Source organism: Oncorhynchus masou, chromosome 28 (assembly GCF_036934945.1).
Source record: "Oncorhynchus masou masou isolate Uvic2021 chromosome 28, UVic_Omas_1.1, whole genome shotgun sequence".
NCBI classification, from domain to species: domain Eukaryota; kingdom Metazoa; phylum Chordata; class Actinopteri; order Salmoniformes; family Salmonidae; genus Oncorhynchus; species Oncorhynchus masou.
Genome location: NC_088239.1, coordinates 60,775,416 through 60,803,048, shown reverse-complemented (window position 1 = coordinate 60,803,048; position 27,633 = coordinate 60,775,416). Strand labels below are relative to the sequence as shown.

Genomic DNA, 27,633 nt, shown 5'->3' with positions numbered 1-27,633 from the left:
GAACATTATATAAGATTTATGATAAAAACATCCTAAAGATTCATTCTATATAGTTTGACATGTTTCTACGAACTGTAATATGACTTTTCAACTGAACTTTTGCCGGGACTTGCCTGCGCGTTGTGAGTTTGGATTTGTGAACTGAACGCGCTAACAAAAGGAGGTATTGGGACATAGTTGATGGACTTTATCGAACAATTCAAAACATTTATTGTGGAACTGGGATTCCTGGAAGTGCATTCTGATGAAGATCATCAAAGGTAAGTGAATATTTATAACGCTATTTCTGACTTCTGTTGACTCCAACACGGCGGATATCTGTATGGCTTGATTTGTTGTCTGAGCGCCGTAATCAGATTATTGCATGGTTTGCTTTTTCTGTAAAGTTTTTTTTAAATCTGACACATCGGTTACATTAACCTCTTACATCTATGGGGGCGCTATTTCATTTTTGGATGAAAAACGTTCCCGTTTTAAACAAGATATTTTGTCACAAAAAGATGCTCGACTATGCATATAATTGATACCATTCGAAAGAAAACACTCTGACGTGTCCAGAAATACCAAGATATTCTCTGTGCGTGTCCCTAGAAGTGAGCTTCAGGCAAAACCAAGATGAGATGGCATCCAGGAAATGACAAGGATTTTTGAGGCTCTGTTTTCCATTGTCTCCTTATATGGCTGTGAATGCGAGAGGAGTGAGTCAACCCTTTCTGTCGTTTCCCCAAGGTGTCTGCAGCATTGTGACATATTTGTGGGCAGATCATTGGAAGATTGACCATAAGAGACCACATTTACCAGGTGTCCGCCCGGTGTCCTGCGGAAATTGTGCGCAAAAGTCACCTGCCAGTATTTTTCCATGCGATACAGAGAGGAAAGCAAGCTTTCACGAACTGCATATCAATGAAGAGATATGTGAAAAAACACCTTGAGGATTGATTCCAAACAACGTTTTGCCATGTTTCGGTCGATATTATGTAGTTAATCCGGAAAAGTTTTACGTTGTAGGTGACTGAATTTTCGGTTCGTTTCGGTAGCCAGACGCAATGTAGAAAACGGAACGATTTCTCCTACACACAGACGCTTTCAGGAAAAACTGCGCATTTGGTATGTAACTGAGAGTCTCCTCATTGAAAACATCAGAAGCTCTTCAAAGGTAAATTATTTTATTTATTTGGTTATCTGGTTTTTGTGAAAATGTTGCGTGCTAAATGCTACTCAAAATGCTATGCTAGCTTTGCATACTCTTACACAAATTAGTCAATTTCTATGGTTCAAAAGCATATTTTGAAAATCTGAGATGACAGTGTTGTTAAGAAAAGGCTAAGCTTGGGAGCAGACGCATTATTTTCATTTTATTTGCGATTTTCAGAAATCGTTAACGTTGCGTTATGCTAATGAGCCTGAGGCTTTAGTCACAAACCCGGATCCGGGATGGGGAGTTTCAAGAAGTTAAGGAGAAGTATATCTCTAATTCTGTGCATAACACTTTTATCTTATATTAAAGTATATGATGATTATTTCTGTATATTGATGAGGCTCTCTGCAAAATCACTGGATGTTTTGGGAGCAAAACATTACTGAACGTAACGCGCCAATGTAAACTGAGATTTTTGGATATAAATATGGACTTTATCGAACAAAACATACATGTATTGTGTAACATGAATTCCTATGAGTGTCATCTGATGAAGATCAAAGGTTAGTGATTAATTTATCTCTATTTCTGCTTTTTGTGACTCCTCACTTTGGCTGGAAAAAATGGCTGTGTTTTTCTGTGATTAGGTTCAGACCTAACATAATCGTTTGGGGTGCTTTCGCTGTAAAGCCTTTTTGAAATCGGACACTGTGGCTGGATTAACAACGAGTTGATCTTTAAAATGGTGTAAAGTACTTCTATGTTTGAGGAATTGTAATTATGAGATTTCTGTTGTTTTGAATTTGGCGCCCTGCACTTGCACTGGCTGTTGTCATATCAATCCCGATCCCATATCGATCCTGGGATAACGGGATCTAAGCCATAAGAAGTTTTAAGCAATGTTTAAAAAGTCAGAGCGGTAGGTCTTGGCTTGAATTTTTACTCAGAAAGTGATCTTGTGTAAGAAGTGCATATCTGGTGGCAGGGAAGTCAGACGCAGGAGAACAGAACTTGATAATAGCCGGAGCAGTTTAATAGTAAAACCAACGGCATAAGAAATACAAAGTATGGGCACAATAACCCGACACTCACCAGTCAAACAAAATGTGCACAAGCACTTACAATAAACAATACCACACAAAGACATGGGGGGAACAGAGGGTTAAATACACAACACATAATGAGGGAAATGAGAACCAGGTGTGTGGGAAAATGAGACAAAACAAATGGAAAATGAAAAATGGATTGGCGATGGCTAGAAGACCGGTGAAGTCGACCACCTAATACCGCCCTAACAAGAAGAGGCATCGACTTTGGCAGAAGTCCTGACATCTTGACTCAGAAAAGGTTGGTGACCACTGAATTAGAGTAATAGCCCACAATGTAAAAACAATGTAATAGCCCACAATGTATTTGGGCTGTATATTGTATGATATATATTTTTATACCTACTATAGTAGAATAATTAGGGAAGGGGGATTCGGGGGAACATTTAGACACTAGCCTACTTGCAATATCCACTGAGTGTACAAAACATTAGGAAACCCCTCATAACTGCCTGAATTCGTCTGGCATGGACAACAAAGTGTTAAAAGCTGGGCCATGTTAACTCCAATGCTTCCCAAGGTTGTGTCAAGTTGGCTGGATGTCCTTTGGCTGGTGGGCCATTCTTGATACACACAGGAAACTGTTGCAGTACTTGACACAATCAAACTACTACCATATCCCGTTCAAAGGCACTTAAATCTGTTGTCTTTCCCATTCACCCTCTGAATGGCACACATACACAATCTATGTCTCAATTGTCTTAAGGCTTAAAAATCCTTCTTTAACCTGTCTCCTCCCCTTCATCTACACTGATTTAAGTGGATTTAACAGGTGACATCAATAAGAGATCATAGCTTTCACCTGGTCAGTCTGTCATGGAAAGAGCAGTTCCTACTGTACACTCAGTGTAGCCTAACAAGTGATTTGATTGGCTTTTATAACACATAGGCAAGGCAATAGCCATCTGCTAGACATTTATACAGTGCTTTTTACTAAACACAAGTCATTATGTATTACAATAAAGGTCAATTCGGGGACTGTCTGTGTATTTGAATTGTTTTATCAAGATTTTTTGCTTCTGAATCTCAGTCTCAGTGAGTGGGTTTATGAGCTGTAGGAACAAGTGACTGGTGTTGGATTACATTACATAGCCACCACTACTGAATGCTGGTCCTGCCTATCTCCTACTTATTTAATTCGCTGAAAGGCCTGTCACTTCTTGGCAGAAAGATACGCATACTATCACAATGTTAAACGAAGCACAACGCTGGAAATCTATCTGCATCCACAATAACTAGTCCTGGCATATTGAATTCAATAGAAGGAAACAAAGAGAGGGAGAGTGAGAGACTGCCAGTTCATTTATGTAACCATTGGCTGTATTATAAAGCCAAACCATTAACGAACTGGCAGTCACTCTCTCTCCTTCTCTATCTCTGTTTTCTTCTATTGAATTATATGTAGCATAATATTTAAACACTTAGCTAAGTGGACAGCGGGGATCACTTGACATGCACTAATTTGAAATATGTTGTTAGGTTGTTATAAGATATTATATAAGCCAATGGTCATCTATAAGTCATTTATTCAGTGATTTACTTCGATGGGTAACACTATTTTAAAGGGATACTTCTGGATTTTCAGATGAGCTCATGGATAACATTTTTATGTCTCTGTGTCCAGTATGAAGGAAGTTAAAGATAGTTTTCTAAGCCAATGCTAACTAGCTGTCACACCCTGACCATAGTTTATTTGTATGTTTCTATGTTTTGGTTGGTCAGGGTGTGATCTGAGTGGGCATTCTATGTTGGATGTCTTGTTTGTCTATTTCTATGTCTGGCCTGATATGGTTCTCAATCAGAGGCAGGTGTTAGTCATTGATTGTCTCTGATTGGGAACCATATTTAGGTAGCCTGGGTTTCACTGTGTTTGTGAGTGATTGTTCCTGTCTCTGTGTTTGTTGCACCAGATAGGGCTGTTTCGGGTTTCCACGTTTGTTGTTTTGTATTGTTCGTGTTTTCATCTTCATTAAAGATGTATCTAACTAACCACGCTGCATTTTGGTCCGATCCTTGTTCCACCTCTTCGTCAGAGGAGGAGTTAGAAGAAAGTAGTTACAGAATCACCCACCACAACAGGACCAAGCGGCGTGGTGACAAGCAGCGGCAGCAGGAGCAGCGATCACAGGACTTCTGGACTTGGGAGGAGATATTGGACGGAAAAGGACCCTGGGCACAGCCTGGAGAATATCGCCGTCCCAAGGAAGAACTGGAGGCAGGGAAAGCGGAGAGGCGCTGGTTTGAAGAGGCAGCACGGCGACGCGGTTGGAAGCCCGAGAGTCAGCCACAAAAATGTATTGGGGGGGCTCACAGGGAGTATGGCTACGCCAGGTAGGAGACCTGCGCAAACTTCCTGTGCTTACCGGGGTGCATAGCCCGGTGCGTTATATTCCAGCTCCGCGTATCGGCCGGGCTAGATTGAGCGTCGAGCCAAATGCCATGAAGCCGGCTCTACGCATCTGCTTCCCAGTGCGTCTCCTTGGGCCGGCTTACATGGCACCAGCCTTACGCTCGGTGTCCCCGGTTCGCCTGCATAGCACAGTGCGGGCTATTCCACCTTGCCGCACTGGCAGAGTGACCGGGAGTATTCAACCAGGTAAGGTTGGGCAGGCTCGGTGCTCAAGAGCTCCAGTGCGCCTGCACGGTCCGGTCTACCCAGTACCACCTCCACACCCCAGCCCTCCGGTGGCAGCTCCCCGCACCAGGCTTCCTGTGCGTGTCCTCGGCCCAGTACCACCAGTGCCAGCACCACGCATCAGACCTACTGTGCGCCTCGCCTCTCCAGCGCTGCCAGAGCCTTCCTCCTCTCCTGCACTGCTGGAGTCTCCCGCCTGTTCAGCGCAGCCAGAGCCTTCCTCCTCTTCTGCGCTATTGGAGTCTCCCGCCTGTCTAGCACTGCCAGAGTCTTCCGCCTCTACAGCATTGCCAGAGTCTCCTGCCCGTTTAGCGCAGCCAGAGCTGCCAGTCTGCATGGAGCAGCCAGAGCTGCCAGTCTACATGGAGCAGCCAGAGCTGCCAGTCTGCATGGAGCAGCCAGAGCTGTCAGTCTGCATGGAGCAGCCGGAGCCGCCAGTCTGCATGGAGCTGCCAGTCTGCATGGAGCTGCCAGTCTGCATGGAGCTGCCAGTCTGCAAGTAGCTGCCAGTCTGCAGGGAGCTGCCAGAGCTGCTAGTCTGCATGGAGTCTGCAAGAAGCAGCCAGAGCCGCCAGTCAGCATGGAGCAGCCAGAGCCGCCAGTCAGCATGGAGCAGCCAGAGCCGCCAGTCAGCATGGAGCAGCCAGAGCCGCCAGTCAGCATGGAGCAGCCAGAGCCGCCAGTCAGCATGGAGCAGCCAGAGCCGCCAGTCAGCATGGAGCAGCCAGAGCCGCCAGTCAGCATGAAGCAGCCAGAGCTGTCAGTCAGCATGGAGCAGCCAGAGCCGTCAGTCTGCCAGGATCCACCAGTCAGCCAGACTCTTCCAGATCTGCCAGTCAGCCAGACTCTTCCAGATCTGCCAGTCAACCAGACTCTTCCAGATTCTTCAGTCAGCCAGGATCTACCAGAACTGCCAGCCAGCCGGGATCTGCTGGAATCAACTGCCTGGCTGAGCTTCCCCTCAGTGCCGAGCTTCCCCTCAGTGCCGAGCTTCCCCTCAGTGCCGAGCTTCCCCTCAGTGCCGAGCTTCCCCTCTGTCCCGAGCTGCCCCTCTGTCCCGAGCTGCCCCTCTGTCCCGAGCTGCCCCTCTGTCCCGTGTTATTTAGTAGGGTTGCCGTGGCTAGGAGGTCACGGAAGTGGACAAGGTGGGGGAGGACTACGGTGAAGTGGGAGCCACGTCCAGTCGGAGCCGCCACCACGGACAGATGCCCACCCAGACCCTCCCGATAGGTTCTTTCCGGAGTCCGCACTGGGGGTACTGTCACACCCTGACCATAGTTTATTTGTATGTTTCTTTGTTTTGGTTGGTCAGGGTGTGATCTGAGTGGGCATTCCATGTTGGATGTCTTGTTTGTCTATTTCTATGTCTGGCCTGATATGGTTCTCAATCAGAGGCAGGTGTTAGTCATTGTCTCTGATTGGGAACCATATTTAGGTAGCCTGGGTTTCACTGTGTGTTTGTGGGTGATTGTTCCTGTCTCTGTTTGTTGCACCAGATAGGGCTGTTTCGGTTTTCCACGTTTCTTGTTTTGTATTGTTCGTGTTTTCATCTTCATTAAAGATGTATCTAACTAACCACGCTGCATTTTGGTCCGATCCTTGTTCCACCTCTTCGTCAGAAGAAACTCGTTACACTAGCGTTAGCACAATGACTGGAAATCTATGGGTATCTGCTAGCATGCTAGTATATAACATATAGACTTAAAGTTATTGCACTAAAGATTTCTTCTTTATCTAATAAATGTGTTTATTCATTCACAACTAGAATGTTGCAGAGACATTTCAGAGATGAGTGCAGTGGGGCAGGAAGAAAACAGAGTTCCTTAATATGTTAACTCTATATGTAATAGCAATTCACACTTAGGAGTGACAGAGTGACTGACAGACAGAGAGACAAACTGTCACAACTTCCGCCAAAGTCGGTTCCTCTCCTTGTTCGGGCGGCGTTCTGCGGTCAACGTCACCGGTTTTCTACTGCCGATCCACTTTTCACTTTCCATTTGTTTTGTCTTTGTTTCACACATCTGTTGTCAATCCCACAATCCCTTTATTATTTAACCCTCTGTTCCCCACATGGTTTTTGTGAGTAATTCTTTATTGTAATTTCGGTCCGTCTGTGTGCTCAAGATGTTACTTTGTATATTTGTCTTTTTTGAGTAAAGCACATTGTTTTACTCATATCTGCTGTCCCACGCCTGACTCTCTCACCAGCAACACACAGGACTCGATACACATACATACAGACAGAGCAACAATAGAGGAGCACAAGGAGAAGCAAAGACAGACAGACAGACAGACAGACAGTTGAGGGGAGAGTTGAGCAGTTATTTATTCAATTGACTTATGCTGGTGGAAATGAATGATTGCTGGGCTCTGGAGGACTCTGTATCGGCGGCCTGATGGTAGGAGCTGGAACTCCTGGTTAAGTGGGTGTGTCAGGTCGGTGACAATTCTCGCTCCTGCCCTCACTACTCTCTCCAAGAACAGCGCTTCCATGTTCTTGAGATTAACTCCACGTATTTAGCTTGACAGCTTTACTATTTATGTAGTTGGTTTTTATTTGCGATGGATAGCTGATTGTACCAGGCTTGGAAACAGAATGTGAGAAGAGACTGAACAAAGGATCTGTAGCATATGGTTGTTATTCTTTTATTGACCTGATATTTATTTAATCGCTTCATGAAATACAGTCGTTCTTGTCCCTTTTTGTATATCTGTTGTGTGTCTGCAGTCCAGGAGAGTTTTAAGTGAATTATAGTTCCAAGATGTGTATATTGTCCAACTGATGTGGATGGGCCCAGTGTCTTCTTTTATAGTTCTGAAGTGTATTGTCATTTCCTTGTTTGTTTTTTACATTAAGAATGAATCTGTTTCCCTTGTACCATTGGTGAAGTGTGTTATTTCTGCCCTGTAGTCTTCCTCTGACCCCTCTGTTACCTCTCATTGGCTGGTGTAGCTGAAATGCCAGGGCTGAATTTTTCTCCCAGTCCGCCCCTGCCAGATCCCATTTTCATGGGTTCAGGGATGGAGCACTGAGAAGGAGCAGATAATCATAAGACAATGACCACTACGTACAGTATGCTCCTAAATATGTGCTAAGTCATCAATATCATAGCAGATGTACTATGTGCCATTAAGGATTTCTGTAGCCTGACTATCCTGTTGCACTATTCCATTGTATTACATCTACAGTATATCGCCTATTCATGTTTTCATTCTCCTTCAACTGTGAAGATAACCGCAATAATGAAATAAGTCTCAAATGCTCATCTGAGACCAGGGATGATCCAATCGATTGTAACAATATTGTCTAAGGAACACAGCCAAGTTATCTTAATTCAGTGTATACCCACTTCCTGGTTCATTCAGTGTCACGTCCCAAATAAATGAACCATGGTAAAACCACTTCATGTGTGCTGTGCAGTTGGCTCATGCACATTCAGTATGTTTCCATGATGACTTATACAGGTAAAGCTCTTGACTCCAGGCTATTACACCCTAAAGGTAGTGTGTATGTATTGAAGAGTAGTAGGAGGGCATATCAGCTTGTGTGTGTGTGTGTGTGCGTGTGCATGTGTGTTTGTGTGTGCCTTTAACATGCCAAAATTCCCTCAAATGGGAAATATCCATTGCCGACTGTACATAGGGCACTGTCAATTTCAACACACGGAGTTCTGGAGCCCCGCGACTCCTGTCTCATGAGTGGCAGCAGAAGAGCTGTCTATTCAGTGATGCTGAGTATGGACGTGGCCTCGTCTCCCTTTGAAAGACGCTTGCGTTGAGTTGTCATTTGTGCTTCCTGGTTAACCAATTGTTTGGTCAAGTTTTCTGTCTCCCGTGCGGCCTTGATTATTGTGAGTAATCCCATTTGATTTATTTATGTAGTTTGAACTCTAATTTGTCCTGCATTGTTTGCATTCACAGGCTGATTGTTTATGTGCTGGTGATTATTTTTTATGTTGCGGTTTGATATTGGCCTTCTTGTATATTGTAGCCCGTATTTAGTGGCTTTAACATACAGTAATAGTCAAAAGTTTGGACACACCTAATCATTCAAGGGTTTTTCTTTATTTTTACTATTTTCTACATTGTAAAATAATAGTGTAGCAATAAAAACTATGAAATAACACATACGGAATCATGTAGTAACCAAACAAGGGTTAAACAAATCTAAATATATTTAAGATTTTAGATTCTTCAAAGTAGCCACCTTTACATTGATGACAGCTTTGCACACTCTTGGCATTCTCGAAACCAGCTTCATGAGGAATGCTTTTCCAACAGTCTTGAAGGAGTTCCCACATATGTTGAGCACTTGTTGGATGCTTTTCCTGCGGTCCAACTCATCCCAAACCATCTCAATTGGGTTGAGGTCGGGTGATTGTGGAGGCCAGGTCATCTGACACAGCACTCCATCACTCTTCTTCTTGGTCAAATAACCCTTAAACAGCCTATTGGTGTGTTGGGTCATTGTCCTGTTGAAAAACAAATGATAGTGGTACTAAGTGCAAATCAGATGGGATGGCGTATTGCTGCAGAATGCTGTGCTAGCCATGCTGGGCACTGCCATGGATCGCGTGCTGCAGACAATGGATCGTTTGGAGAGAGAAGGAGGTTTCCTAGCACCTCCACCAGCCCCACTACAGCAGGTCCCACTGTCCACCCCTCTTTCACCCGTCCCAGCAAGATTTCACTCGTGCTCCCGGGGGAGTATGATGGAACAGCTGCTGGATGCCAGGGATTTCTACTCCAGCTGGAGCTCTACCTGGCGACCGTCTCCTTCGGTGCGTGAGAGAGTGTCCTCCCTCGTCTCCTGCCTCTCAGGCAAAGCCCTGGAGTGGGCCAACTATTTCGTCGCAACAGAGGGCTCTCAAGGGGTTGTCACGAGAGTGCTGAGGTAGGTGTGTGGGGGTTTTCATCGGTGCTATTATGGTGGAAAGTCCAGACCAGGCCTCCACCGTGCACATCCACTCAGAATATGCTGATTTGGCTCTCGCCTTCTGTAAGAAGAGGGCGACTCAATTACCACCTCATCAACGGGGTGATTGTGCGATACATCTCCTGGTAGACGCAGCACTTCCCAGGAGTCACGTGTATCCTCTGTCACAGGAGGAGACGGTGGCTATGGAAACATATGTCTCCGAATCCCTGAGGCAGGGATACATTCGGCCCACCACTTCACCTGCCTCCTCGAGTTTCTTTTTTGTGAAGAAGAAGGATGGGGATCTGCGCCTGTGTATTGACTATCGAGGTATCAATCAGATCACTGTGAGGTACAGCTACTCGCTGCCTCTCATCGCCAGTGCGATCAAGTCAATGCACAAGGCGCGCTTCTTCACAAAATTGGATTTCAGGAGCGCTTACAACCTGATGCTTATCCGGGAAGGGGACGAGTGGAAGACAGCATTTAGTACCACCTTCGGACAGTACCTCGTCATGCCGTACGGGTTGATGAATGCTCCATCAGTCATCCAGGCCTTTGTTGACGAGATTTTCCGCCACCTGCACGGGCAGAGTGTAGTGGTGTATACTGACGACATTCTGATATACTCTGCTACACGCGCCGAGCATGTGTCCCTGGTGTGCAAAGTGCTTGGTCGACTGTTGGAGCATGATCTGTACGTCAAGGCTGAGAATTGTCTCCTTCCTAGGGTACCGCATTTCCACATCAGGGGTGGAGATGGAGTGACCAAATTTCAGCCGTGTATAATTGGCCGACTCCCACCACGGCAAAGGAAGTGCAGCGGTTTCTAGGGTTTGCCAGCTACTACTGGAGGTTTATCTGGGGTTTTGGTCAGGTAGCAGGTCCTATTACCTCACGGGAGCTGTTGGCTGTTGTCAAGGCTCTGAAGGAGTGGAGACATTGGCTTGAGGGGGCTAACCACCCTTTTCTCATCTGGACTGACCTCCGCAATCTGGAGCACATCCGGGCGGCGAGAAGACTGAACCCTCACCAGGCAAGGTGGGCTATGTTCTGTACCCATTTTGTTTTCACTCTATCCTTCAGACCAGGTTCCTAGAACGCTAAGGCAGATGCACTGTCCCGGATGTGTGACACAGAGGAGCGGTCCATGGATCACACTCCCATACTTCAGGCCCCTTGCCTGGTGGTACCGTTGGTGTGGGAGCTGGACGCGGACATCGAGCGGGCATTATGCACAAAGCCCACTCCCCCCCAGTGTCCAGCTGGGCTCCTGTACGTTCCATCTGCTGTCCGCGACCGTTTGATCTATTGAGCTCATACGTCACCCTCCTCTGGTCATCCTGGCATCGGCCGGACAGTGCATTGGCTTAGTGGGAAGTACTGGTGGCCCACCTTGCCCAAGGACTTGAGGGTTTATGTTTCCTCCTGCTCAGTGGGTGCCCAGTGCAAGGCTCCCAGGCACCTTCCCAGAGGGAAATTACAGCCCCTACCTGTTCCACAACGGCTGTGGTCGCACCTGTCGGTGGACTTCCTGACGGATCTTCCTCCCTCACAGGGTAACACCACGATCCTTGTCGTTGTGGATCGGTTTTCTAAGTCCTGCCGTCTCCTCCCTTTGCCCGGTCTCCCTATGGCCCTACAGACTGCGGAGGCCCTGTTCACACACGTCTTCCGGCACTACGGGGTGCCTGAGGACATAGTTTCTGATCCGGGTCCCCAGTTCAAGTCCAGGGTCTGGAGAGCATTTCTGGAACATCTGGGGGTCTCGGTCACCCTCACCTCAGGTTTTCACCCTGAGAGTAACGGGCAGGTGGAGAGAGTCAACCAGGGTGTGGGTAGGTTTCTGTGGTCATATTTCCATGACCAGCCGGGGGAGGGGGCGGCATTCATCCCCTGGGCAGAGATGGCCCAAATCTCACTCCACCACTCCTCCACTAACCTCTCTCCTCTCCAGTATGTACTGGGGTATCAGCCAGTTCTGGCTCCTTGGCATCAGAGCCAGATCGAAGCTCCTGCGGTGGACGAATGGTTTAAGCGCTCGGAGGAGACCTGGGATGCCGCCCATGTGCACCTACAACGGGCCGTGAGGCGGATAAAAAGTGAGCGCCGACCACCACCGCAGCGAGGCGGGGGGACCGGGTCTGGCTCTCGACCCGGAACCTACCCCTTCGCTTGCCCTGCCGGAAGCTGGGCCCGTGGTTGGTGGGGCCATTTAAAGTCCTGATCGAGGTATGCTACAGGTTACAGCTTCCCCCAGATTATCGTATTAATCCCTCGTTCCATGTGTCTCTCCTCAGGCCAGTGGTGGCTGGTCCACTCCAGGAAGCTGAGGTGCGGGAGGTTCCTCCGCCCCCTCTGGACATCGAGGGGGCCCCGGCTTATGCTGTTCGAGCCATCCTGGACTTGAGGCGTTGGGCGAGGGGCCTTCAGTACCTCGTGGAGTGGGAGGGGTACTGTCCGGAGGAGAGATGCTGGGTGCCGGTGGACGACGTCCTGGACCCATCGTTGCTAAGGGATTTCCACCGTCTCCATCCGGATCGCCCTGCGCCTCATCCCCCGGGTGGTCCCACAGGTCACTGTCAGCGCGCTTCTGGAGCCGCGCGTCAAGGGGGGTACTGTCATGACTTCCTCCGAAGTCGGTCCCTCTCCTTGTTCGGGCGGCGTTCGGCGGTCAACGTCACCGGCTTTCCATTTTTAATTTCCATTTGTTCTGTCTTTGTGTTTCACACCTGGCTTCACTCAACCAATTACTTGTTTATTATTTAACCCTCTGTTCCCCATGTTTTGTTTGTGAGTGATTGTTCTTTCTATATCGGTCCTTTTAGTGGGCTCGTTATGTTGCTGTGTATTTTTTGTATTTTGAGTAAAATACGTTGATTACTCAATTCTGCGGTCCTGAGCCTAACTCTCTACACCACGCAGGACTATTACAGCATCAGTACCTGGGGGATCCATGACACATTTGTGTTATTTCATAGTTTTGATGTCTTCACTATTATTCTACAATGTAGAAAATATTACAAATAAAGAAAAACCCTTGAATGAGTAGGTGTAGCCAAACTTTGACTGGTACTGTGTATATTTTCGTTGTAACATTGTTGAGATGTTAATTGTTTTGATTTATAAGTAATTCTTCTTTTATGCACTTGGTCTATTTAAAGAGCATTTTGTTGTGCTGAGAAACTTTTCCTTTGACATTTAAATGGATTTATCTGACAATTCGTTCTGTTTTAGTAAAGAAATTCCCTTTGCAATATTAGTTATGCATATTTGCTGTATGGTCCACCCCTCAAGCCCAGTGTGTGTGGTGCTGTTTGTTTTGTGTGTGGGTGGGCATGAGGATGGTGTGTGAGTGTGAGTGAGTTGATCATATTTGCTATCAAAATGTTGATCAATTCATTGAGTATTGTTATTGTTCATTTCTTTGAAATATTGTTGATAAAATATAATTTACTGCCCTTTCTTGTCCCTTTTAGGAACCCATGCTGAATTTTAAAATAAAACAATGGTGCCTCTAAAAATCATGACCCTGTGTGTGTGTGTGTGTGTGTGTGTGTGTGTGTGTGTGTGTGTGTGTGTGTGTGTGTGTGTGTGTGTTATTGTGTAGAGCTATTTGAACTGCAAATCTAATTTAGTGTGACTGTGTGTGCATGCGTCTATGTTAGAGCGCTGTAAGGGTGTGCATATGTCTTCAGGAGATGTACGTGTTTGAGAACGGCTGAGGTGTGAATGACGGGGTCTAGTCTGTGTGTTTCGCAGGGCACTCCCTTAGCATTCAGCTCTGCCTCTGTAAGGGCTCAATCTCTTTGCCCATCTGGCCTTGGAGGTGTGAGATGTGCTGTGACAGCAGGAGTGTTGCGGATGGCACGTGAACCAGGCCGGCTCATCCTCAACTCTCTCAATATCCCCCCTCTCCTCCCTGGTGCCTGGGCCCTCCTGGGGCTAAGAGTGACTGCTGGAGAGCATGCCTTATTAATGGCCCCTGGTATGACGCTCTGGCCCAGCGGTTGATAAGCAATCCAACATACATAGACAGACACACACAGTGATAAACTCACACACACACACACACCATTCTCATTCCCCCCCACACACTTTTGGCTTGAGGAGCAGACCATCCAGTGTGTCCTGACCCAGCAGGGGAGGATTGCCTTCTCACACACACTCTTTTCTTAAGACTGCACACAGAGAGGGAGGGAATCGATTAAAGGCCATTACACTTCTGTGCGGTTGGAGGGGTGATAGGGAGGTGGATGATTTGTGTGTAAGGACCAAGCACGGCTCTGATTTATGTAGTAGACCTCAAGCTCAAGGACGGACCCAGCAAGAGGGGCTTTAAAACACTCATACCCCTGAACCATCCCAGGGTCAACTCTGAGACACCAACACATGCACGCACAAACAGCAGGATGATTAAGAAGGGTATTGATCAGTGCGCTGGGCTGCCTTTTAGGCGGTGTGTGTGCATCCGTAAGGATGGCAGGCATGATCTAAACTCACAAGCAGCATCACTGACAGGCAGGAGATGACACACAGTGCTCACACAAACCAACAACGCTCACACGGGAAGATGGGTATCGACCGGTGGAGTCTTGGGGACGAGGAGAAGAATGCCCAATTGCTGTTGAGCACATTGAGGGGGCCAAGTCAGGCTTGTGTTATTGCTTTGTTATTGTGTTGTTGTTAGGCCTCCTACTGTGGAATGACGCTGATCTCCTTGTGGTTCATCTAACACTGGGGGCTGAGTGAAGCTGATCCTGGATCTGTGGTAACTACAACTACAAACAATGTGTTGTCTGCAAGTACAAACAGATATAATATTTGACTAAAACATAATCATGTTAAACCTTGCTTACATTTCTCACATAATATCTCTCTATCATGCGTGGGAATATTTTGGTCAAACAGATTTCCAAAATTAAAATCACTTGGAGCTGATTTGCTGGTGTTTTTACAGTCTTTTATGCACAACAATATTTTTTCCTCGGACAACTTTGGGGACCTAATAAAATCACCACCAGTTGGGGAACCCTGCTATAGAGTTTATCCAAGGCAATGACTCTGTCTGAACATCCTGCATTATTCATTGACTTGATACTATAATCCATCGCAGCTCTGCATTGCTTCTATTGACGCGCCTCTTGAAATGGGTGGGATGCTAAGGTAAACTGTCCACCACCCAGAGAAATATGTATAATTCCTCCAATCATTCCTCCAATTCATTTCAAATTAAAAATGTTTCCTGGTCAGGTCATGTCAAGGAAAAAAATCAGGGCACTAAAATTACCAATTCAAAACCAAGTGCTCCAGTCAATTCAAATTCAATAGGATCAAATAATCAAACCAAGAATCTTCCATTCTCCATACATTCATTCAAACTGACATTCTCACATCACCTATACATTCACACACCTCTAACCTATGGCAATAACTGAAGGCTAAGGAGAGAGGAGCATTGCTGTTTTCTGTATCTCCACACACCCACATTTTCCCCTGAGAAACAAACAGTTTTCAACCAGTAAGTCCAATACACTATGAGAATGTTATGTTTTCAATGGTTATGGCCAGCGATGTGGGCGGCAGGCACAGCAATGTGCAGGAGGCTGAATATGCATTGGCTGATAAATGGAATGTAAAGATGAAGATGGCAGCCAGGGAAAAAGCAGGAAAATGGCATTTCATCAACAACATCATTCACAGAGATATGTCAGTCATTTCCAACAGGTCAAGGGAAGTTCAATCACCAGTTTTCATAACATATACATTTTCGTCATTTAGCAGAGCTTTTTACAGTTAGTGCATTCATTTTAAGATAGCTAGGTGAAACAGCCACATACCTTAGTCATAGTAAATACAATTTTCCTCAATAAAGTAGCTATCAGCAAAGTCAGTGCTAGATGGATCAAGTCAAGTGTGAGTTAGTTCACAAAATGCAAGGATGTTAGGAAATGGGGGAGGCTGTGGGATTATTTAAGATAGTCTTTGAAAAGGTAGGGTTCCAGATGTTTTCGGGAAGATGGGCAGGGACACTGTTGTCCTAGCATCAAGGGGGAGCTCATTGAACCATTGAGGTGCCAGGACAACTGATTCTTGACCATTTAATGGCAGGCATCATCTGTTATGAAATTATTGTAGTTCTCACAAATTACATGTCTCACATATTGCCAAATGGATTGTACCTCGACTCATTCTACTGTTCACTTGGATTAGAGTTTGTAGTTGCTGACTTCTCATGCCTGGGTATTAGCAAATGCAGATGTATTTTGGAGGGCATTCTGCCACCTGAAGAAGTAATAAATACCAATATTGATTATTTCATCAGGACCCACTGTGATTTATACCCTCCTCATTAATTACATATGGATTTATTACACAAATTGTGGGCTTGATAATCTGTGGGTTTTGGATATAGTGTATTTGTTACCAGCTTGTCACTGAGCTCTGATTCCTGTTAGGGACTAAATATTAAAGTGCTGGTATTTTATTTTATTGTTTGTGATGAAGCCTGTTTATTTGCAGGAGACCGTTAGTGGTTCTGAAGGCCTTTTGATTCAAATGAGCTTGGGTTCTTCAGTGTGCTGAAGTCAGGCCATGCCCCGTTCTCTGAGCTGCTATGAGGGCAGGAGTCTGGCACTATGAGGAGAGCAAAAACAAGCTAACATGAAAACAAACAAACACACACACAACACTCAAACACAGAAAGTGCTAGTCCTGTAAATGAAGCTTGACACAAACAGATGTTGCTTTTTTAAGAGGCCTCATAGAGAATGGTACAGAAAGAGAGAGAGAGAGAGAGAGAGAGAGAGAGAGAGAGAGAGAGAGAGAGAGAGAGAGAGAGAGAGAGAGAGAGAGTGCAGCCGTCAAGCCTTATCAGCAGAAACAAAACAAATCCTCACCAGAATCTGGAGAACGTTTGATGGGAGCTGACTTTTCACGCGTTACTTTGCTTGATGTATGTTTTCTCACAGCCGATTTAAGAGTGTGGTGAGAGGGGGAGTAAGGACAGAGATTAGCTTTTTTTTACGTGAGAGAGAGAATTAGTGCTGTCGACACACACCAGGAAAATAGAGCAGTGAATTAAAATCCAACATATCCACAAGAGAACTTAATTAAGTTATGAGGGGTATTAAATGCCCATGAAGACAGCCAATGCTTCCTAGAGACTAGCTTGCACAGCATGATAGCGGACAGCCCCACTCTGCTAACTAGGCTACTATTACCACTGACTGGCTGCTATGTCAGTTCATGAAATGCTTCTTAGAGGATACTTAGTATGCTAGCATGCTAGCAGACAGCCCCAATCTGCAAGCTAGCTACAGTAGGCTACTATTACCACTGACTGACTTCTATGTCATTATCTAAACACAGTTCCTGACAGAGAAACAGCATAAACGATGGGAAGCTGTCATCTCTGGCTGGTATGATGTTATGATTGTTGTGTGTATAAATCACTGATGCAGGACAGCTTTCTCTTTGGACTTATCTCCTTTCATCTCCCCTCGCCGTTAGAGGACATTACTTTGACATTGGGATGACTGAATGTTTGTCCTCATTGTCGACACTTTGTCATTAGCAGTCATGTCACCAATATAGGCACAGCTTGGAACACTTACATTTAGGTAAACCTTGGTTATTTCAGATAATAGCACTAGTCCATGGGACAATGTTAGAGAAATGCTTATGGTAGTGATTAGAGTGTTATGGAACTATGAGCATAATGCTAATATTAGCATTTGACTTGAAGCAAGCTTTGAGGTTGTTAATGAAATGCTAATGATAGTGTTTCTGATATAAAGACCTTTCTTATAATGAGAGTAAAGAGACACACAACACTAGAAATTGAACAAGAACTATGCATGGGAAGGATACAGGGTGCTGTACTTGACTAACCTCTGATTAAATGTACTCTTTCAAGTCTGTTAACGAAACGGACGGTTTCTCTCTCCCTCCCTTCTCGCTCTCTCACATGTCTCTCTCGCATGCAAATGTTTTCCTCTCGCTCTTCCTCTCGCCCTCTCTCTCTATCTCTCTCTCCCTCTCCCTCCCTCTGCATGTTCATAGTTTAGTGTGCGGTCCATAGTCCTGAATTCCTTTCTAATTTCTTTCTATTATTTACACTCCCCCTCTCCTGCCAGAAAGACAATGAAGAGGGTGACTGTGTGGAGAGGCACAGAGGCAAAGGACCAATGGGTCTATGGGTGAGTGAGGACAGGTGGCACTTTATATCCAGAGTAGCGGTGATGATCTACACCTTGTGGTTTCCCCTGCCAAGACAGACAGCTCCCATTATTATCTGACTGTAATCATGTTTTCTCTCTATCTTCAATCTCCTGTTCTCAGAGTGTAATATCCACTGGGTTCACATGTCTACTTGTAAGATGTAAGCCAGGGATGAGTCATAAAGTAATAATGGATGGGCCATGCACTCGGAACTAAAGCTGTCAACATGCTGTGTTTGTGTATATATGTGTGTGTGTGATGAGGAAAGTTAATAAGAGTAGAAAACCGTAGCCTGACCATGTCTCTCTCAGTATATGGGCATTGGCACAAACATAATGGGACCCCAGGCGTTACAGACAGAATCACACCTGGCTCCCACTACTACTTGACAAGACTCAAGATGTTCTCAAATGTTTTCCACAGAGATCCATATTTACTGTCCTCACTAGCTAATAAAAGGATTGAACTAAAGTCTATGCTTTCCTTTGTTACATCACAGACCCTGGTAGCAGCTACAGAAGCAGGAGAAGCTAATTTTCTGACAAAAGGGGAAATATCAGACCTATTAGAATGGAGCCAGCCAAAGGTTAAAGACACAGTAGAAGTCTACGTGTTGCTGTCATGGGCTGAATACATAAATGTTTGTGGGGGTGAAGTGCTTTCTCACCAATTACCATAATAAGAGCTTAGAAGGTATTTGATTTCCACATAACCCATAACCCGCCACAATCTGCAGTTTGGAAAATTTACAAAAACATCTGCCTGCAGCGTATATATTTATTTTCATGGTGTAAAAACTAAAATCTACAGCAACACTGAAAGCCAAACAGTTGCAAACAATTTATCATAAATAAATATGCATTATTGTAATACATTTGGTTGTCTAGAGTCACTTGCTGATGTACAGTATCCATTCGCTTTTTAAAAGGATTATCCTGTGTCCAAACTCAATTACCTTCTCAATCATGGAAAGTACCGAAAGCTCTATTAGCCAAATTACAGCCAATTAAGAAGTGCAAGCTTAGTGTTAAAACAAAGCAGAGAGGTTTGGGCCTTCAACATGGAATTTCAGCTTGTTCACCTCACTACTCAGACACACCACTTTCAAAATGGCCTCCTAGCTTCACAGCCAACACAAAATGATCATATCATTAAAAGGTAAAAAATTCCTCTTATTTACGCCTGTAAGAGCAATTTGACTTTCCTCTGCTTTTTCCAGACACAGGCAGTAGACTGAGACAAAGACATCAAAGCATTAGAGCGGGGCGAAATCGATGATATGAGTGTTTAGAATTGCAAAGATAGGTAAAAAACACTCGGTACAGCAGGTGTCAGCCTTGGAGAGACGAGAGACAAAGCCTCCTGCAGAGTGCAGTCAGCCATGTGAGGTAAAGCTGCACACACACACACACACACACACACACACACTCTTTCTGGTTCCTCTGGGGCTCCACTCACCATGGCCAGTGGCACAATTCCACCCAGGTCCTGTGGTGCCAGGCGGATGAGGGTTTGGACCTCGTCAGTGAGGGAGCGAGTTAGAGGGTACTCCACCTGCCACGTCACCACCCGGCTGCCCTGCGGGTCCAGCAGCCCGTTCACCTCCAGATCCACCTGGAGGACCTTCTGGTAGCCCGTCTCTGGCCTGGGAGAGAAGGGAGAAGAGGTAAACAGAGGTGGTTTTTATTTGTCTGCCAAGTGATCTTTGGTGTTTAGAAAAGGTGTTATGATGCATTGGCATTATTATCATCAGTGAGACAAAAAGAGACACTAATATAGAAGGGAAAAGGTGCCACATAGACAAGTATTTCAAAAAAATAAAGAGCTGTTACATGTATCTAATGAAAACTCAACCAGAGTTTAGTTCAATTCTGCCACACACTCCCCCAGAAGCATGAGGGAGATAAAAACAATTGACTTTTGATCCTCCTTGGCAAAGCATAACACTGACTCTCCACTGATTGTGATGCAAACAAAGACGCGGAAAAACAATGAATACAAAAATCCTAAACGTATTTGATTTGCTGAGCCTTCTATTTGATCAGGCATGTCTGTCACCTGGCATTCTTTATCTAGATAAAACTAGATACAAAACATCCCTGGCAAACAAACAAAGGTGCATTTGGAATCCTGAAACTACAACTTGCGCCAGGTTCCTGAAACTGGCTGTCAATGCCAAGTATTACTTAGAAACAAACCCTCTTGTGTAACTGTTGATGTTCTGGTTAAGTGGAGTATGATATGCCTCTTAGTGTTCAAGGAAAGTGCTCACTAACACAGATAGGCATTACACAATCTACAGGAGAACGAGTTGGTTGGAAACTGATGCCTGTATTGTATTGTACTGGGTTGCCCCCCCCCCTTGGGTTGTGCCGTAGCGGAGATCTTTGTGAGCTATACTCACTCGGGCCTTGACTCAGGATGGTAAGTTGGTGGTTGAAGATATCCCTCTAGTGGTGTGGGGGCTGTGCTTTGGCAAAGTGGGTGTGGTTAAATCCTTCCTGTTTGGCCCTGTCCGGGGGTATCATCGGATGGGGCCACGGTGTCTCCTGACCCCTCCTGTCTCAGCCTCCAGTATTTATGCTGCAGTAGTTTATGTGTCGGGGGGCTAGGGTCAGTTTGTTATATCTGGAGTACTTCTCCTGTCTTATCCGGTGTCCTGTGTGAATTTAAGTATGCTCTCTCTAATTCTCTCTTTCTCTCTTTCTTTCTTTCTCTCTCTCATAGGACCTGAGCCCTAGGACCATGCCTCAGGACTACCTGGCATGATGACTCCTTGCTGTCCCCAGTCCACCTGGCCGTGCTGCTGCTCCAGTTTCAACTGTTCTGCCTGCGGCTATGGAATCCTGACCTATTCACCGGACGTGCGGCCTGTCCCAGACCTATTATCTGACCATGCTGGTCATTTATGAACATTTGAACATCTTCTGTTATAATCTCCACCCGGCACAGCCAGAAGAGGACTGGCCACCCCTCATAGCCTGGTTTCTCTCTAGGTTTCTTCCTAGGTTTTGGCCTTTCTAGGGAGTTTTTCCTAGCCAACGAGCTTCAACACCTGCATATCAGCTGATGTACGAAGGGCTATATAAATACATTTGATTTGATATTGTACCAGCTAAGTTGTGTCCTTATTGTCATATTGTGCAACAGGAGCAATGCCACAATCCACAAGGCGAGAACACTGAGATCCAAGGTCTTGGAGCCGAACATTCTAGCAGAGTATATTTTCCATCCCAGAAGCTGTTCTAGTTTAGCATTTCAGTTACACACACACTTCAAGGACTGGTCGTGAGATCAATGTGTACTGAGAGCTTATGGTTGCAGAGATTTGGAGGACAGACTGCAACATATGCGGGAACAGCACTGCAAAAATATTTTCTTGGGCAAGACAGAAAAGCTCAATCATAAAAAGATACTGTGTACTTATCTTGTTCCTTTTCTATTCTGTTCAAATCCATTTTGACACACACACTCTCCCCATGCAGCGTCCAGCAGAGGGCAGTATGTGAACTGGTGGCTGGAATTGCCATAGCATGTGTTGAGGATTATGAATGGCTGCAGTCTGCTGGCCAGAGAGGTCAAGCCTGCTTCCCTCTGTGTCTCATTATAAACATAACCATACTTTGCCCTTTCAATGCATCCGGAGAGAGGTAGCAACATTTCCATAGAACACTAGTCTAACTGAACAAAGCACAGTCAGCTACCAGCTGCTTTTTCTGCTGTTGCTTCTTCAAGTGGCATGCCTGAGACAAACACTGAAAGAAATAGAATAACAGACAAAATAGTGTAGTTACTGTGTTTATTTAACTAGACAAGTCAGTTAAGAACAAATTCTTCGTTACAATGACTGCCTACCCCGGCCAAACCTAATGACCGTGGGCCAATTGTGCACCGCCCTATGGGACTCACAATCACAGCTGGTTGTGATACAGCCTGGTATTGAACCAGGGTCTGTAGTGCCATCTCAAGCACTGCAGTGCAATGCCTTAGACTAGTGTGCCACTCCGGAGACCCTGAGTTTGAGAGTGATGTGTCAAGAGGCTTTTCCTGGATCGTCTGGCTGTATCGCCCTGTGTGTCAACGAGCTCACAGCAGTCAAGAATATACACATGCATTGATGAATATACACACACGCTTACACATCCAGGTCATCCATGATACATGTCAGTATTTGACGTCCGTCCATGTCTGAGGACATTGGGTGATGACTTGGGAACTGGAGCAACAGTGAGCGCTATTAAATGCAAGTTAAATACAAGTAGGTTTCGGATTTGCTAGGGCATTGTGGACAGGGTTGGAGGATGGCTGTTAGCATCAGCCAACAGTGCCAAAAACAGCATGTTTGAATCTAGCAATAAAAAGTCACTTTTGAGATTTTTGTTTTAAGCCTATCCCAATCCTTATCCCTTACCTTAACCATTCAGAGCTAATAATGAGCCTTACAATTTCAGAGTTAATGCCTAAACTTAACCCTGAGCTTAAACATTTGGAGTTTTGGTGGCAAAGGGTGCATGTTCGAATCCAGTGATAGAAAGTTGTTTTTGACCCTTAACCCTTACCTTAACCAGTCAGAGTTAATACTTAACCTTAAGATTTTGGAGTTAATGCCTTAGCTGTCAAATTTGGAGTTTATACCTAAACTTAACCTTAAACACTTAGAAATTTGACGTTTGAGAAACATGAATGAACATCTAATTCTGACGTGAGACTGTGAGAGCTCGTTGCCCTTAAAAAAGCATGTGTGCAAAAACGTATACACACAATAACTCATTTTTCAGCTTAGTGAGATTCTTCTCTATCAGAGAGCTATGGTGACAAAGGACTCCAGGAAGGAACGAAAGTATGACAGATTGAAATTACAGCCCTTCAAAAATTAAATAGTAAGATGGAATCTACTCAACAGGAAGGGCCTGGGTAGCAGCGGTGTGTGTTCTTTAAGCCTAACACCTTTATGAATGGGGCTGAGAAAACACAGGGAAAAAAAACTATTTTCCTTGGAGACTCTAGGAGGATCCTTTCTGGCGAGCAGATTTTTGGTTAGCAGTGACAACAATGATACATCAAAGAACAGAGTCAATTCCAACACAAAGCCGCCAAGCTGTGAAGCAGACTGTTTGTGCCGTGCCGCAGCGGGCCTGTTTGGATTGTGAGTGTGTATGTGTGTTTGTGGTGGGGAGGAATTAAACAGGGCCTTTGAAGTAGAGGCAGATGAGATGTAGCTAGGCAGGCATGGGCGCTAATCATTGGAGGAATCTCAATTCCAATAGGTCAAAGGTAAGGGCTGGTGCTCTGTGGTGGGCTGGAAGTTGTCTGAGGCCAAGACTCAGCAGGACAGTGGCAAAGATAGAGTGCTTCTGTCTGGGGCAGCTCTGGAAGGTTCAGTCCCCCACCCCCCACTGGGGGAGCAGGGAACTCAATCAGAGAGCCAGCATGGGGGCCAAGACCTGGAGCTTTACAGGATGGAAGTGGGCAGTTGAAACACGCGCACACACTCACACGTGCATGCACACACATGCACAGTGTAGCATTTCGCTACACTCGCATTAACATCTGCTAACCATGTGTATGTGACAAATAAAATTTGATTTGACATACACACTCACACACAAACACACACGCACACCCATAAGGATCATATCACCTCCACCTTACCTGTCACCCTAGACCCACTTGAAGATGCTTACCACCCCAATAGGTCCACAGACTATGCAATCGCCATCACACTAATCACTGCCCTATCCCATCTGGACAAGGAACACCTATGAAAGAATGCTGTTCATCGACTATAGCTCAGCATTCAATACCATAGTAAACTCCGAGTTCATCATTAAGCTCAAGGCCCCCTGGTCTAAACCCCACCTTGTGCAATTGTACTTCCCGATCGGGCCACCCCCAGGTGGTGAAGATAGGAAACAACATCTCCACTTTGCTGATCCTCAACACTGGGGCACCACAAGGGTGCGAACGCAGCCCCCTCCTGTACTTCCTATTCACCCATGACTGCTTAGCCATGCATGCCTCAAACTCAATCATCAAGTTTGCAGATGACACAACAGTAGTAGGCTTGATTACCAACAACAACTTGATAGACTACAGAGAGGGCTCTGGGAGTGTGGTGTCAGGAAAATAACCTCTCACTCAACGTCAGCAAAACAAAGGAGATGGTCGAGGACTTCAGGAAACAGCAGAGGGAGTACCCCCCTATCCACATCGACGGGACAGCAGTGGAGAAGGAGGAAAGGTTTAAGTTCCTCAGCGTACATATCACTGGCAAACTGAAATGGTCCACCCACACAAATAGTGTGGTGAAGAAAGCGCAACAGCGCCTCTTCAAACTCAGGAGGCTGAAGAAATTTGGCTTGTCACCTAAAACCCTCACAAACTTTTAAAGATGCACAATTGAGAGCATCCTGTCGGGCTGCATCACCGCCTGAAACGGAAACCGCACCCTCCACAACCGCAGGGCTCTCCAGAGGGTGGTGCGGCTGCACAGCGCATCACCAGGGGCAAACTACCTGCCCTCCAGGAACACCTACAGCACCCTATGTCACAAGAATGCCAAAAAGATCATCAATCAAGGACAACAACCACCCAAGCCACTGCCTATTCACCCCACTACCATCCAGAAGGCGAGGTCAGTGCATGTGCATCAAAGCTTCTAGCTCAGTTCATCAGACTGTAAAATGGCCATCACTAGCACAGAGAGGCTGCTGCCTACATACACAGACTTGAAATCATTGGCCACTTTAATAATAAATGGAACAGTAGTCACTTTAATAATGTCCCTTTAATAATGTTTACATATCTTGCATTACCTATCTCATATATGTACTGTATTCTACACTATCTACTGTATCTTAGTCTATGCCGCTCTGACATTGCTCATCCATATATTTATATATTCTTAATTCCTTTCCTTCACTTAGATTTGTGTGTATTAGTTATTTGTTGTGAAATTGTTACATATTACTTATTAGATATTGCTGCACTGTCGGAACTAGAAGCTCAAACGTGTTGTTACATCCGCAATAAAATCAAACCAATACAATTTGATTTGATTAGATTTGAAACAAACATAATCCCACAGGCCGCAGAGGACAGAAGGAGGAAAGATCAAATATTGGAGAAAAGGTTGTTTGAAATATTACCAGATACTGATCATCTTTAATGAAGAGGATGGGACTGGAACTGCATCTTGTATGTATGCGATGTGTGCTTGAGTGAACATATATTGAATGTGTGTGCATGCATATGGATCCGAGGGTGTAGTGGTAGTTACTGCTCCCAGAAGAAGACAAAGTAGCAGGGTACAGGAAGTGACACGGCGGTGCCAGGATGTTATTTCCTCAATGCTTTCAAATGAAGTACAGTATAGCAATAAGGTCATTGTTGAGTAATACACCCAACATCACTGCATGTCTGCCCAGTCAGAGTGTTTGCTGTGATCTCCCTCCACTTGTGTCCTAACAGCAATGTGGTTCAGAGAAAGGACTGGGTTACATTCCCTGCTCCTCTGATCTTCTCATCCAGTACATGTCCTATGTGTGTTTAATATTGTCATATTGTAATATGTAAATGTGAAATTGAATCAGTTTGCAGCCTAGGTGAAGAGGAAGCCAATTAGAGAGTCAGAATTTATCCAGAGCAAGGTCCTACAAAAGGCAATGAATTAATACTTAAGCTATTCATTACTCCCCAGCATATTTACTCTGACACTGAACTAAAATTCTCAGTAGTTCTCAGCCATGACAACACTAATACCATAGAGGAGTGTTGTTGTTAGAAAGAGTCACTGTTTAAATGTTACCAGACATCACATGAATATGGACACCAAAGCAGGGAGGAGGCCAATACCCATCAGGCTATTGGTTGAAGGTGTAATGGGAGAGCCAATGAGCTGTGGGCTATGGAGGGTCCAAAGAGGGTCCGCAATGACATCAATCAACCCCAGAACACCAACAAGCCAATCCGGTTGTGTCTCCAGTGCCTGTTGGTGACTTGGCTATGAACAACTGTGAGACTCTAGTGAGACTCCAGTGAGAGTGTAATGAGACTCCAGTGAGACTCCAGTGAGACTCCAGTGAGAGTGTGGTGAGACTCCAGTGAGACTCCAGTGAGAGTGTGGTGAGACTCCAGTGAGTCTCCAGTGAGAGTGTGGTGAGACTCCAGTGAGAGTGTGGTGAGACTCCAGTGAGAGTGTGGTGAGACTCCAGTGAGACTCCAGTGAGAGTGTGGTGAGACTCCAGTGAGACTCCAGTGAGAGTGTAGTGAGACTCCAGTGAGAGTGTGGTGAGACTCCAGTGAGACTCCAGTGAGAGTGTGGTGAGACTCCAGTGAGACTCCAGTGAGAGTGTAGTGAGACTGCAGTGAGACTCCAGTGAGAGTGTGGTGAGACTCCAGTGAGAGTGTGGTGAGACTCCAGTGAGACTCCAGTGAGAGTGTAGTGAGACTTCAGTGAGACTCCAGTGAGAGTGTGGTGAGACTCCAGTGAGACTCCAGTGAGACTCCAGTGAGAGTGTGGTGAGACTCCAGTGAGAGTGAAGTGAGACTCATGAGACTTGCCCTCAGGTCTGCTACAGTAATATGGGAAAACACAAGGGTCTAATTAGTATGCCAATGATTCATGTTGTATGTCTATATATGCATGATGTATGTACCTACCTTCTCATTTGCCGGACTCGTCCAGCATAATTGCCCCTTGTGGAATAAATTAAGTATTTTTGAATTTATTTGAATTGAGGGTAATGGATATAAAGTGACGCTGCAGCAGCCAGTCTGTGTCCCTCTCAGGAGAGTGTTCATGCCACATTACTGTCCATAATTATGTTCAGGCATGTTCCCAGTGAGCTGGACAGACTGGGAGTAGAGAACTCCATGATAGAGAGTAGAGATTAGTGGTGCAGGTACTACAGTAAGCCAAGCCAGATCATGGCTGCATTGTAAAATGCCAAGGACACCTGTCTTAGTGAATAACTGGTATACACCACTACAGACTGTGTTGAAGTAATTTATGTACAAGTGAACAAAAGGCAAAGTGCTCAATCATGTCAGAGAGCGAAACCAAACACTGACAAGCTGTGTATCCCAAAGCCATCTGTAATCATACAACACCCAGAGCACCCTTAGAGCAGCACCTGTCACCAGAGAAGAGAGACCTCAGACTACAGACATTTTGCTTCCCATAAAACGTAAGACATCATATATCCTCCTTAATGCTACCCTAAAGAGACAATAATGCAAGGTCATTATAGTAAACTAAAACTACACTGAAACTATTAACATCAACTCCAAAACGAACTCAAATTAAATTCATTATGTTCCGTTTTATTTAGATTTCGTAAATGTTTTGGCAACATTTTTATGGGATTTTCAAGATCCTGAATCTGGTGGTTCACATTGAGATTTACTTTCATTTAAAGGTGGACTCAGAGAGGTGACATTGCCACGAGCAGCTCACAGATATTGGTCGCATTCCCCTGCTGAGACATTACATGCATCAATCAATGGTTGCATACCTCATCATCGACTGTGCAGTCGGTCACCAGGTTGCTATAAAATGTTGGTCGTGTTCCTCTGTTGATGCATGCCAGATCTTACAATGCCTAGATAG

General features: G+C 45.3%; 1 protein-coding gene across 1 annotated transcript in view; it reads right to left on the bottom strand.

Moving 5' to 3' along the window:
* Nucleotides 1-27,633, bottom strand: part of LOC135517027 (transmembrane protein 132C-like) — a 135,389-nt gene that overhangs the window by 37,111 nt on the left and 70,645 nt on the right. The window contains exon 6 of the mRNA XM_064941059.1: nucleotides 19,482-19,668. Within this exon, the coding sequence (XP_064797131.1) occupies nucleotides 19,482-19,668 (187 nt within the window). The remainder of the gene's footprint in view (nucleotides 1-19,481; nucleotides 19,669-27,633) is intronic.